Source organism: Quercus suber, unplaced genomic scaffold (assembly GCF_002906115.3).
Source record: "Quercus suber isolate HL8 unplaced genomic scaffold, Cork oak 2.0 scaffold_175, whole genome shotgun sequence".
Classification (NCBI taxonomy): Eukaryota; Viridiplantae; Streptophyta; class Magnoliopsida; order Fagales; family Fagaceae; genus Quercus; species Quercus suber.
The window spans coordinates 961201-974969 of record NW_027069635.1 but is presented as its reverse complement, the minus strand read 5'-3'; the positions used below and the strand labels follow the sequence as shown (position 1 = coordinate 974969).

The 13769-nt window shown below is 35.0% G+C and overlaps 1 protein-coding gene across 1 annotated transcript; it reads right to left on the bottom strand.

Annotated features, from left to right (window-relative positions):
* Positions 1-9848: 9848 nt before the first annotated feature.
* Positions 9849-11123, bottom strand: LOC136069539 (uncharacterized). Its single transcript, XM_065778211.1, has one exon. The coding sequence runs from the start codon at positions 11121-11123 to the stop codon at positions 9849-9851; it is 1275 nt and encodes a 424-aa protein (XP_065634283.1).
* Between the last annotated feature and the right edge of the window lie 2646 nt (positions 11124-13769).

Sequence of the window (13769 nt, the reverse complement as noted above, 5' to 3'; positions counted from 1 at the left end):
AAAAAAAAAAAAAAAAAAACACAAATACATGAAATATTATAATTTTTTGTATTAACAAAGAGAATAAGAAAAAAAAAATAGACAAAAAAAAAGTGCAAATTAAAAATACTAATATGAGAATAATAAAGTGACCACAACAATTTCATAACAAATCTTATGCAACAAGTTGCTAGCTTGTTATTGGTGGGTAAAACATGTCAATATTGAACACAAATTAGAATTAGTAATAGCTTACCACATAAATTCTATTGTGAAAATATTGTGGATGTAGCATTACTCTTATATTTTTTGAACTCAAATTCTTATGAGTCTCAAGTAAAAGTGTTCAACATTTTTATTAGAACAGTCAAAATATGTTAATTTAGTAAATAATATATATTTTTAAAGTATATATATACAATATTTTCAAGTCAAGGTGGTCTCAGAACATATTAATTTATATACATATACATATATATATATATATAAATTTTTTTTTTTGCACGTATAATTTTTTTTTTTTTTTTTTTGACAAGTGAGGGTGTTCTAGACCACCCCCACATATAAGTAAAGCCGCCAGTGCCGCTGGCCATGCAGCTGAGACAATTAATAAGCAAAATCACTTAATTATAACTAGTTTCATCACGTGCGATAACTAGTTGATTATAAAATTTCCGCTTCATCAAAAATAGTTGATTACATGCATGCGTTGCGTCACTGAGTACGCATAATTGTTTTCTTTTCTTTTATCTCCTTCCAATTGCGTCATCGAGTACGTGATCCCATTAGGGTTTGCTTCAATCAATGGAACTTGGAAAAATAAAAACCTGTGGGCACGCAACAGCTGGAAAAAAAAAGGTATAAAGTAAATAATCATACGTATTGGCATACACAAACATAAAAACCCCCTCCATTGAGTTTCTACTTGCGTGCAAATCTAACTTAATATTTGGATCAATTTATATTAGCTTATTAATCATTATAATTAAAAAGAATAAAATAATCTTTATAATTTTTAATGTAAAATTAAATATTTTTACTAACTCCTTATATTTCATATTAACTTCCACATCTTTATACTTATTTTGAATATAAATCTATTATTAATCATCATAATTAAAAAAGAGATATTACGTCTACAATATTTTTATAATAAATCATAAGTGGCTAGTTGTTATTAGTTCAAATTTGAATCTAACACTAAGATTACTTTTTTGCCTCAACAATAACAACCAATAACAACCTGCCACTTAAGATTTGTTGTAAAAATATTGTAGACATATCATTTCTCTAATTAAAAAGAATAAAATAATCTTTATAATTTTCAATGTAAAATTAAATATTTTTACAAACTCCTTATGTGGGGCCTGTTAACTAAAAAGGTATAGTAGTCCTCAGAAGTGGGCTCGGGGCCCAAAGGCCCGATCCGAGAACACGTAGTTGTCCGAGGACAGCCTAAAGAAGTTTTATTCACGTCAAATGGGTGATATGAAAGAAATAAATAGGTATTATATACAGCGGTATAACACACGTCCGAGGACGCCAAAGTCCGAGGTGAAGGTAACCTTCGTGCTGGCGGAAAGATTCCGCCAGGTTGTATCTGAACTGGAAATTGGATATAGCTTAAAGAGGCGTCGGAGAAGGTAGAAAATATCTTCTAAAGTCTATCACCTCCTCATTAAATGCTTTCCAACTAATACTCTGGCCGCATTAATGTGGAGGTGATACCTGAATAGTAACTAAGCAGCTTTATGACCACTAAGCTGAAAGTTCCGGTAGGTACTGGATGGGACAGAAAGGAGCTCCCAGGATAAGAACTACACGTGTACGAAAGAAACAAGGGGAAAACGGAGTATATAACATAGAAATGAAGAAAAGAGAGGGGGACTTTTGGAAAAAAAAGAAAAAAAGAAAGAAAGAGAGACAAACTGAAAGAAAGCCTAGGACAGTTTTCCTCAAAGAGCGAATCAATAGTATCCCTTATTACTTGATGAGTAGAACATTTCCTGAAAAACAGTACTAGTTCTTTGACCCATACTCTATAAATTTATTGTTTGGGCTTATTGGGCTGAAAACCCAACACTCAATTCAAATTGAGTCCCTACACCTTATATTCCATATTAACTCCTACATCTTTATACTTATGTTGAATATAAATCTATTTAATTAAATAATATTAAAATGCTCCAAAATATATATATATATATATATATATTGTATTTTTTTTAAATAAATAAATAATAGTCCAATAGACTTTCAATATATATAAGGTCTACTTTATTGTTATTGCTCTTTATCATTAGATTAAAACATTAATTAGATTTAGGTGTAAATGATATTTAAACTCTAAATCTTTTATTTAAAAATAAGAAAACTAAACCCTGAATTAGAGACAGCAATAAGATTTTTAACAATAGGATTTTTTATGAATATGTTTATTGTTTCCACTCTAGGGTTCCTGTAACTTTATTTTACCTTTAAAAAGAAAACTAGCATTAATCCAATGGAATTCTCTTAGAAGATACTGAAAATTCATCAGAGAGTAAATTTTTTTAAGGAAGTCTTTTAGTAGTAAAACAGTAAGATTAAATTCTTACTATTATATATGATGATGCAAAAATCCTTAAGAAAATATACTAAAATTTTCTTTTCTTAATTTAAATTTATGACATAACAACCTAATATTGAATTCAAAAGGATTTAATTAATAAAATTTAAACACATCCTGATAAAAAAGTCCAATGAATATCACAATCATGAAATCAGTGCTCCATTGTATTACAAAAGGGTAGTTACTTCTTCTCTGGGGATTCTAGCCTTTTACCCCTATTTTTAAAAATATTTGACAATATGCCCCTGTTTCCAAACTATTTAGGTTTGTGACCTTGTTTCGAAACTCGATTTTAATAAAATCGAGTTTCAATCAAAAAACTCGATTGGTAGAAAATCGAGTATGGGGTTGATCAAACTTTAAAAAAAAAAAAAAAAAAAAATTGCATTGAACTCTATCCCTAAACCTATAGTTGTGTTCAAGAACATCTATAGCGGTGTTTTAAATGGAACTCGAGTTCCATGCAATTTTTATTTTATTTAATTTATTTTTTATTTTTAAGTTTGATCAGCTCAAACGTATAGTTGCGTTCAGGAACACCTATAGTGGCATTTTCTCGAGTTCCATGCAATTTTTTTATTTGTTTATTTTTTATTATAAAGTTTGATCAGTCCAAAACCTATAGCTATGTTCAGGAACATCTGTAGCGGCGTTTTAAATGGAACTTGAGTTCCATGCAATTTTATTTTATTTTATTATTTCATCTTATTTTATTTTTATTTTTAAGTTTGATCAGCCCAAAACCTATAGCTACGTTCAGGAACACCTATAGTTTGATCGGGCATAACTCGAGTTCACGGAGCTCGAGTTCCATGCAAATTTTTTATTTATTTATTTATTTTTAAGTTTGATCGGGCATAACTTGATTTTAAACTAATCGAGTTCTTTATTGAAACTCGATTTTGAGGAAATCAAGTTTCAAAACAGGGGCATAGACATAAATAGTTTGGAAATAGAGGCTAGAATACCCCGGAGAGGATAAGGGGGATATGTTTCATTTTCTAATTAATTTGGTCCATATATATATGTATAGTTTTTTTAATTAATGTTCAATTTGATTGATGGGAAAATGCGGGAAAAGGCATAATTTGATATGGTAAAATTATTGTTTGTAAAAATCAAAGCCATTCTTAGAACTATGAAAGATTTAGGGGATTCTAGCCTTTTACCCCTATTTTTTAAAATATTTGGCAATATACCCCTGTTTCCCAACTATTTAGGTCTGTGTCCCTGTTTCGAAACTCGATTTTATTAAAATAGAGTTTCAATCAAAAAACTCGATTGGTATAAAATCAAGTATCCATGAACTCGAGTTCCATGCAATTTTTTTTTAATAGTTTGATCAGCCCAAACCTATAGTTGCATTCAGGAACACCTATAGCGGTGTTTTAAATGGAACTCGAGTTCCATGCAAATTTTTTTTTTTTTTTTTTTAAGTTTGATCAGCTCAAACCTATAGTTACGTTCAGGAACACCTATAGCGGCATTTTAAATGGAACTCGAGTTCCATGCATTTTTTTTTTTAATAAAGTTTGATCAACCCAAAAACTATAGCTGTGTTTAGGAACATCTATAGTGGCGTTTTAAATGGAACTCGAGTTCCATGCAATTTTATTTTATTTTATTTTTTATTTTTAAGTTTGATCAACCCAAAACCTATANTTAAGTTGATCAACCCAAAACCTATAGCTGCGTTTTGGAACACTATAGCTGGCAGTTTTAAAGGAAACTTCGAGCTTCGTGAACTCAAGTTCCATGAGGTTTTTTTTTTTTTTTTTTTTTTTTTTTTTTTTTAATTTTTATATATATATATATATATATATATAATTTTATAAGTTTGATCGGCATAACTCGATTTTAAACCAATCGAGTTCTTCACTAAACTCATTTTGAGGAAATCGAGTTTCAAAGCAAGGGCATAGATTAAATAGTTTGGATATAGGGCATATTGCCAACTATTTTAAAAAATAGGGCTAAAAGGGTAGAATACCCCGAAGAGGATAAGGGGGATATGTTTCATTTTCTAATTAATTTGGTCCATATATATATAGTTTGTTTAATTAACATTCAATTTGTTGATGGGAAAATGCGGTAAAAAGCATAATTTGATATGGTAAAATTATTGTTTGTAAAAATCAAAGCCATTCTTAGAACTAGAAAGATTTGGGGGATTCTAGCCTTTTACCCTATTTTTAAAAATATTTTGCAATATGCCCCTTTTTCAAACTATTTAGGTTTGTGCCTTTGTTTCGAAACTTGATTTTATTAAAATCGATTTAATAAAAAAACTCGATTGGTAGAAAATCAAGTATGGGGGATCAAACTTAAACCAAAAAAAAAAAAAAATTGCATGGAACTCGAGTTCATGGAGCTCGAGTTCCATGCAAATTTTTTTTTTTTTTTCAAAGTTTGATCAACCAAAACCTATAGCTGCTTCAGGAACACCTATAGCGTGTTTTAAATGGAACTCGAGTTCCATGCAATTTTTATTTTATTTATTTATTTTAAGTTTGATTAGCTCAAACCTATAGTTGCGTTCAAGAACACCTATAGTGGCATTTTAAATGGAACTTGAGTTCCATGAATTTTTTATTTTTTATAAAGTTTGATCAGCTCCAAAACCTATAGCTCATTCAGGAACATCTTAGCGGCGTTTTAAATGGAACTAAGTTCCATGCAATTTTATTTTATTTTTTATTTTATTTTATTTTTAAGTTTGATCAGCCCCAAAACCTATAGCTGCTGTTCAGGAACACCTATAGGGGTTTTAAAGGGAACTCGTGCTTCGTGAACTCGAGCTTCATTGAAACTTGATTTTGAGGAAATCGAGTTTCGAAATAAGGGGCATAACTATAAATAGTTTGGAAACGAGACATATTGCCAATATTTTTAAAAATTGGGGTAAAGGCTAGAATACCCTCGGAGAGGATAAGGGGGTATGTTTCATTTGTCTAATTAATTTGGTCCACACACACACACACACACACACAATATATATATAGTTTGATAAACGTTCAATTTGGTTGATGGGAAAATGCGGGAAAAGGCATAATTTGATATGGTAAAATTATTGTTTGTAAAAATCAAAGCCATTCTTAGAACTGTGAAAGATTTAGGGGATTCTAGCCTTTTACCCCTATTTTTTAAAATATTTGGCAATATACCCCTGTTTCCAAACTATTTAGGTCTATGCCCTTGTTTTGAAACTCGATTTTCTCAAAATCGAGTTTCAATGAAAAACTCGATTGGTTTAAAATCGAGTTATGGCTGATCAATCTTCAAAAAAAAAAAAAAAAAAAAATTTGCATCGAACTCGAGATCATGAAGCTCGAGTTCCCTTTAAAATGCCACTATAGCAAGATCTGAACACAGCTATAGGTTAGGGTGATCAAGCTTTAAAAAAAAAAAATTGTGAGAGCTCAAGTTTCCTTTAAAACGCCACTATAGGTCTATCTAAATGCAACTATAGGTTTGGGGTGATCAAACTAAAAAAAAAAAAAAAAAAAAAAAAAAAAAAAAAAAATTGCATGGAACTGGAGTGCATGGAGCTCGAGTTCCCTTTAAATGCCACTATAGGTCTATCTGAATGCAGCTATAAGTTTGGGTGATCAAGCTTAAAACAAAAAAAAAAAAAAAAAAAAAAAAAAAACAAAAATTGCATGAAACTCGAGTTCATGGAGCTAGAGTTCCATGCAAATTTTTTTTTTAAGTTTGATTGTCCCATACTCGATTTTATACCAATCGAGTTTTTTGATTGAAACTCGATTTTAATAAAATCGAGTTTTGAAATAAGGGATGAACCTATATAGTTTTAAAACAGATGCATATTGCCAAATATTTTAAAAAAATGGGTAAAAGGCTAGAAGCCCTTATCATCTCCTCCCCAAAATCAATTGAAACAGAGCCTATAAGGCCTAGCTAGTTCGTTAGGAAAGTTTTATAAAAATAAAAATAAAAATAAAAAACATAAAAAAACGCAAACACAGAGCCTTTAAATTAATTAAGAAATTCTTAATACGATATCGATATGCCTAACATAATCAATTAGAAGAGGGACCATCATTTGCAACATCAACTACCATTTGCTCATCTTATTTACACGGATTTCAAATATGTAAAGTTGTAATTTACAACTATGTGTTTTGTTGGTTTTTATTTCGTGCTAAATTTGATTGTAATTTTATTCAATCTTTTGTACCCTGTATTTATTGTGGGATTTGATTGTAAGGGTTGTGTGATATAGAGAGAGAGTGTGAAGACTCAAGCAACTGAAGACTAAGGAGCTCTTGCGGGTACTCACGACTAAGCATCCCGCAAAGTGAGCCATGTGCCCTGGACATGACTGGAATGCGAAGAGTCAGGACAGATGGCGACAGCTGTGTTTCGTGACTATCTCGCGGGTAAGGCCTTCCCGCGAGACACTCGTGAGACATTCTGTTATGTCAGAGTATATTATTTGATACACACTTTTTGTACCCATTCACAAATATTGAGGAGTGCTTCTGAGAAAAAACCTAAGCCAAACACCTTAAGACTTAGAGATTGTTATACCCACCAATCCTCTAAATACATTTGCCTATGAAATTTTCTCAACTTCTACCTCTCCATTTTCATACCATTGAGAGGTTGATAGTGTAAACACTTACCACACCCTCCAGAGTGTTAAGTGAGGTGTTGGTGCTACTGGAAAGTATTGGAAAAAGCTAAGGATGGCGATGCAACATGGAGCTTGTTGCGGATTCGGAAAGCTAGACAAGACACGGTTCGAGAAGCCTTGTTGAGAAGTAGAGCTTGAAGCAGATGGCTTAGATACATGGTGTTAGGTTTGAAGGGTCTCTTGCTAAACCCATGTATCTCAACTGATTGTCTAGTGGATCGATTACCACTTGGAAGGCGGCGGAGAGGTTTTTCGCCAAGTTCTTCGTTTCATTTTCGATAACATATCGGCGTGTTATCTTGTATTTGCATCTTTCTTCCTGTTAGAATGGCTTGAATTGTCAACATGGTGGCTTGACAATTAAATATCAAACCATTTGGAAGTTGCAAGAAATTGCATGATTTTTGTAGATGAAGAAATGCAAAGAAGTTCAAGCAAAATTGCATGGATGCATAGCCACAATTATTGACTTCTTTGATAGAAGTTCTTGAACGTTCTACAAACTTCATCTATTGGCTGAAATTTATGACTTCTTGCATGCATGAAACATCAAGAAACGGCAAGGAAGAATGCAACTTGAACAAGTATTCATGCATTCTTTTGGTCTAGCCGAAATATATGATTCAATTGGATGTTTCATGAATGATAGCCACTATTGTTGACTTTCCTAATGTAGAAGTCTCTAGTGTGCTCTAAAGGAGAAGATTTCGGCTGAAGGATTGCCTATAAATACAATATGTGTGGAGCAAATGAAAGATGCAAGTGTGAGCTAGGGAGATAGCAAATAACTTCTTCTGTGTGTGTCACCAGAGCTAGAAGTTGGGTCTTGCAATTTGCCTAAATACAAAAGGTGTTCTCTATGTGTTGTGAGAGAACCAAGGAGTATTTGGGGTTTGGGTTTGTGTGAGAGTGCTTACAAGTCATTGTTGTAATCTCCAAACTATAGTGATAATTTATTCCGTCGCCTCCCGTGGACGTAGGCATATTGCCGAACCACGTAAATTCCTTGTGTCATATTATCTTCTCTCTCTCTTCTTTAACCTTGTGTAAACAGATTATTTCACCCAATACGCGCAACACTTCCCTACTCTTTTACATTCCATTTTACTGCTGTGTTGCTATGATTATGGATTAAAGTAGCTTGTTGTTTATTTGCTCGCATTTACACTATTCTGCACTTAGTATTAAGTTAGTATAAAATCTATCGAGCCGTAACTTTAATTTGATGGTCTAAACAACTCTTGTGTTTTCAATACTTTTCACCTTTCAGAATACAACACCACAAACAAATTACACATTTATGTAATTACATATTTACACGTATTTCAAACACAACACCACACACAAATTACACGTTTATGTAATTAATATAGAATGAGTCAGGAAACAAATCAAATGTTGTAAAAATGAAAAAAAAAAAAGAATTTGTTCAATATAATATTAAGCCTATTGCCCTAACTATTTAAGTCTAACAAAATCAAAAAGAGTGATACTTGATATTAGATTTAAAACAAAGCAATCAAGTTTCAAAAGTCACGTACAAATATCCTAATCAACCCCACCTAAATCATATCATATCGAAGAAATCTACTGTAAAGAAGCAAAATAAAGGACACCCATTTAAGTTTTTGGTTTCTCTTAGGTAAGTTTTTTTTTTTTTAATTTATTTTTTGAATCACCAACCTTTGATAAGTTGCCCCTGCGTTCTTCAGACCGAAGGGCATCACCTTGTAACAAAACAAACCCTGACTGGTAATGAAAGATGTCTTTTCCTGATCTGCCTCGTCCATCTTTATCTGATTATATCCTGAGAAGGCGTCCATGAAGCTCAACAGTTGATGGCCAGCTGTAGAATCAACCAATTGATCAATACGGGGTAAAGGATAACTATCCTTAGGGCAAGCCTTGTTTAAGTCAGTAAAGTCGACACACATCCTCCACTTGCCGTTCGCCTTCTTTACCATTACTACATTTGCCAACCAATCTGGGTAGTAGACTTCCCAGATAAACTGTGCTGCAGTTAGCTTCTGAACCTCTTCCTTGATAGCCTTCTCTCGTTCAGGACACCCTCTTCTTTTGACGAATAGGCTTCGATGAGGGGGATACGTTCAGTCGATGAGTAATTACACTTGGATCAATACCAGGCATATCGTCATGACTCCATGCAAAAACATCGGCATTCTTCTTTAGGAACTGGACGAGGTCTTCTTTCGCCCTCTTCTTCATACTTGTCCCAATTCTAGTAAACTTTTCACTATCATTTTCTTGCAATAAAACATCTTCCAATACCTCAGTCGGTTCTGCAACAATTTTTCTTTCTTCTATAATCATAGCTTGCATTTGCTCGTCCACAGCCAACATGGCTAGGTAACATTCTCTGGCTGCCAATTGATCTCCTTATGCTTGCCCTACCCTGCACTCCGTAGGGAATTTAACTGACAGATGATAGGTAGACGTTACCGCCTTCCAGCTATTCAAAGTTGGTCTTCCAATGATGGCATTATAAGAGGAGGAACAATCCACCACAAGGAAATTTACATCTTTGGTTATCTGCTGCGGGTATGACCCTACTACTACAGGTAAGGTAATGGTGCCTACGGGCTACACTTTCATTCCCCCAAATCCTATCAGTGGCGAACATGCAGGACGAAGCTGATCTCGTCCAATTCTCATCTGCTGGAAGGCGGGATAATACAATATATCTGCGGAGCTTCCATTATCCACCAACACCCTCCTGGTTTTGTAATCTGCTATGAGCAGGGTAATGACAATTGCATCATTGTGCGGATGATGGATCCTTTCAGCTTCTTCGTCCGTAAAAGTGATGGTTGGTTCGTCTGTTTCCTTCGTCCTTGGGGGTCGTCTAGAGAGTTGGACGTTCTGCACCGCTTTGAGGTACGTCTTCTTCGCCTTGGAGGACTGCCCCATCGACGTCCCACCAATGATAGCTCTTATTTCTCCGAGTGGGGGCCGTGATGGTTCTTCCATCTTCGCTTTCAATTTTTCATCTTTATGATCTCTTCCAACGAAATGCCTCAATTTTCCTTGTCTGATGAGATTTTCAATCTGCTGTTTCAAGTCATAACACTCATCCGTGTCATGACCATGATCCCTATGGAAGCGACAATATTTATTCTTATTGCGCTTGTTAGGATCTCCCTTCATCTTTTCTGGCCACTTTAAGGAAGGATCATCCTTGATCTGCATGAGCACTTGATCGAGTGGGGCATTCAAGGGTGTGTAATTCTGATTCCGTGCTGATGGGCCTGCCTTCCTGTTATCCCTGTCTCGATCCTTTTTGTCTTCCGTTCGTCCTTTCTTTGGACGAGGCCCTTGGTCAGGATGACACGGGGGGTTGGCTTCCATTCTCTCAACTCTCTTCCTCTTCTTAGCTATGATAGCGTCTTCTGCATTCATAAAGTTTTGGGCTGAATGGACAAGTTCAGCCATGGATTGGGGCTCTTTTTCATACAACTTGTGAATAAATAAATCAGAGTTAACCCCATTATGGAAGGCTGCCAATAGGAGCTTGTCGTCCACCTCATTTACTGTCAAGGCTTCCCTATTGAAGCGCGTGATGAAGGAACGCAGGCTCTCATTTTCTCCTTGCTCTATGGTCAGCAAACTGGACGAGGAATGTTTGTGTCTTTGTCCCCCAATGAAATTATTGACGAATAACTTGCTCAACTCCTCGAAAGAACTTACAGAATTTGGGGGTATTTTGCTGAACCATACACGTATTGGTCCCTTAAGGGTGGTAGGGAAGGCTCTACACATGATCTCGTCCGAAACTCCTTGGAGATGCATTGTTGTCTTGAAAGTAGCAATATGATCGAAGGGATCACGTGCTCCATCGTATGAGTCCAGGGAAGGCATTTTAAACTTAGGTGGCAAGGGATGCCCGTTGATGTAAGCAGTAAAAGGGGAGTCTGTTCGGTGGACCAAATCCTCTACGGATTTGCCCTTCTCATGTTCTCCTTCATCTCATCCATAACCTTCCTCATCTGATCCATTTCCTTCTCCAGATGTGGCACCCTTCGCGAAGTGGTGCCTCTTGATTGAATCTCTGGCTCAGCATTTTCTCCTCCATCTCCTCGACTCTGGGATTGTCTCTCAGCTTGCCCTTCTCGTCGCTGCCTTTCTATCTCCCTAGTCAACTCTTGGTTTTGGCGGGTTAATTCCGCCATCGCGGCCGCCATGGATTGTATGTGTTGGATGGAAGGTGACTACGTGACAAGCGCTGATTGGTGATTTCGATGGGGATGGCTAGAAGCATCCCTACTCCCTTGATGGCCTGGGCTAGTAGCCCTCGATCTGGTCCGAACCATTCGACTTTTGTCCCAGGAAAAGCAAGTCGCAAATCGTTTTCACGAAATTGTTTTTCCCACAGACGGCGCCAACTGATGAAGTATGGAATCAGTTAGTTGAACACTTCGGCTTCGGTGGACTATAGCGCTAGCGGAGGCCTACAAAGAGAGAAAGCAGTCAAAGGGTGACTGGGGTAAGCCGGCCAAACACCCTCCGATGATGAAGTTAGTTTTTCTCTTCTAATGAAGTTCTAACTTTACTCAATGTAAAATCTCAGAAAATTCATACCTTTGCATGGTGAAGACCGGGCCTTATATAGGGTACTCTAGGGCGGTTACTAGTTCAATAACTTCCCCCAGAATCTTGGAATTCAGACATAACCTCCTCAACGGCTACAAAAAATCATAACCGTCGTTGGAAGTTACATGCATTGGAGGGATTGGCGGCGATGAACGCGGGTTGATGAACTGCTACGAAGTTTGCCAAGTGTTTGTGTAGTCGTCCATGTGCTCTGCGCATGGACGACTCTTTGTTGTGTCGTGTGGTCGTCCATGCACCTTGTGCATGGACGATTCTCTCGATTTAATTCCATGGAGTGATCAATTGCCCAACATCCCAAGGACGAGATATCTGGACGAATTGAAGATGGCCTGATGTTTGGCTAACTGCAACTCTTTGGACGACCCGTCTGGACGAACCATAGATGTGATTTTTTGTTATACATCAAACTCTATCCCTAAACCTATAGCTATGTTCAGGAACATCTATAGCGGTATTTTAAATGGAACTCGAGTTCCATGCAATTTTTATTTTATTTAATTTATTTTTAAGTTTGATCAGCTCAAACGTATAGTTGCGTTCAGGAACACCTATAGTGGCATTTTCTCGAGTTGCATGCAATTTTTTTATTTGTTTATTTTTTATTATAAAGTTTGATCAGTCCAAAACCTGTAGCTACATTCAGGAACATCTGTAGCGGCGTTTTAAATGGAACTTGAGTTCCATGCAATTTTATTTTATTTTATTATTTCATCTTATTTTATTTTTATTTTTAAGTTTGATCAGCCCAAAACCTATAGCTGCGTTCAGGAACACCTATAGTGGAGTTTTAAAGGGAACTCGAGTTCCATGCAAGTTTTTTTATTATTTATTTATTTTTTATTTTTAAGTTTGATCGGGCATAACTCGATTTTAAACCAATCGAGTTCTTCATTGAAACTCGATTTTGAGGAAATCGAGCTTCAAAATAGGGGCATAGACATAAATAGTTTGGAACTAGAGGCATATTGCCAACTATTTTAAAAAATAGGGGTAAAAGGCTAGAATACCCTGGAGAGGATAAGGGGCTATGTTTCATTTTCTAATTAATTTGGTCCATATATATATGCATAGTTTGTTTAATTAATGTTCAATTTGATTGATGGGAAAATGCGGGAAAAGGCATAATTTGATATGGTAAAATTATTGTTTGTAAAAATCAAAGCCATTCTTAGAACTATGAAAGATTTAGGGGATTCTAGCCTTTTACCCCTATTTTTTAAAATATTTGGCAATATACCCCTGTTTCCCAACTATTTAGGTTTGTGCCCCTGTTTCGAAACTCGATTTTATTAAAATAGAGTTTCAATCAAAAAACTTGATTGGTAGAAAATCAAGTATCCATGAACTCGAGTTCCATGCAAATTTTTTTTTTAATAGTTTGATCAGCCCAAACCTATAGTTGCGTTCAGGAACACCTATAGTTGCGTTCAAGAACACCTATAGCGGTGTTTTAAATGGAACTCGAGTTCCATGCAATTTTTTTTTTGTTTTTGTTTTTGTTTTGTATTGTTTTGTTTTGTTTTTTTTGTTTTTTTTTTTTTTTTTTAAAGTTTGATCAACTCAAACCTATAGTTATGTTCAGGAACAGCTATAGCAGCATTTTAAATGGAACTCGAGTTCCATGCATTTAAAAAAAAAAAATAAAGTTTGATCAACCCAAAAACTATAGCTGCGTTTAGGAACATCTGTAGTGGCGTTTTAAATGGATCTCGAGTTCCATGCAATTTTATTTTATTTTATTTTTTATTTTTAAGTTTGATCAACCCAAAACCTATAGCTGCGTTCTGGAACACCTATAGCGGCATTTTAAAGGAAACTTGAGCTTCGTGAACTCGAGTTCCATGCAGGTTTTTTTTTTTTTTTTTTTTTTTCTTAAATTTTTTAAATTTTTTA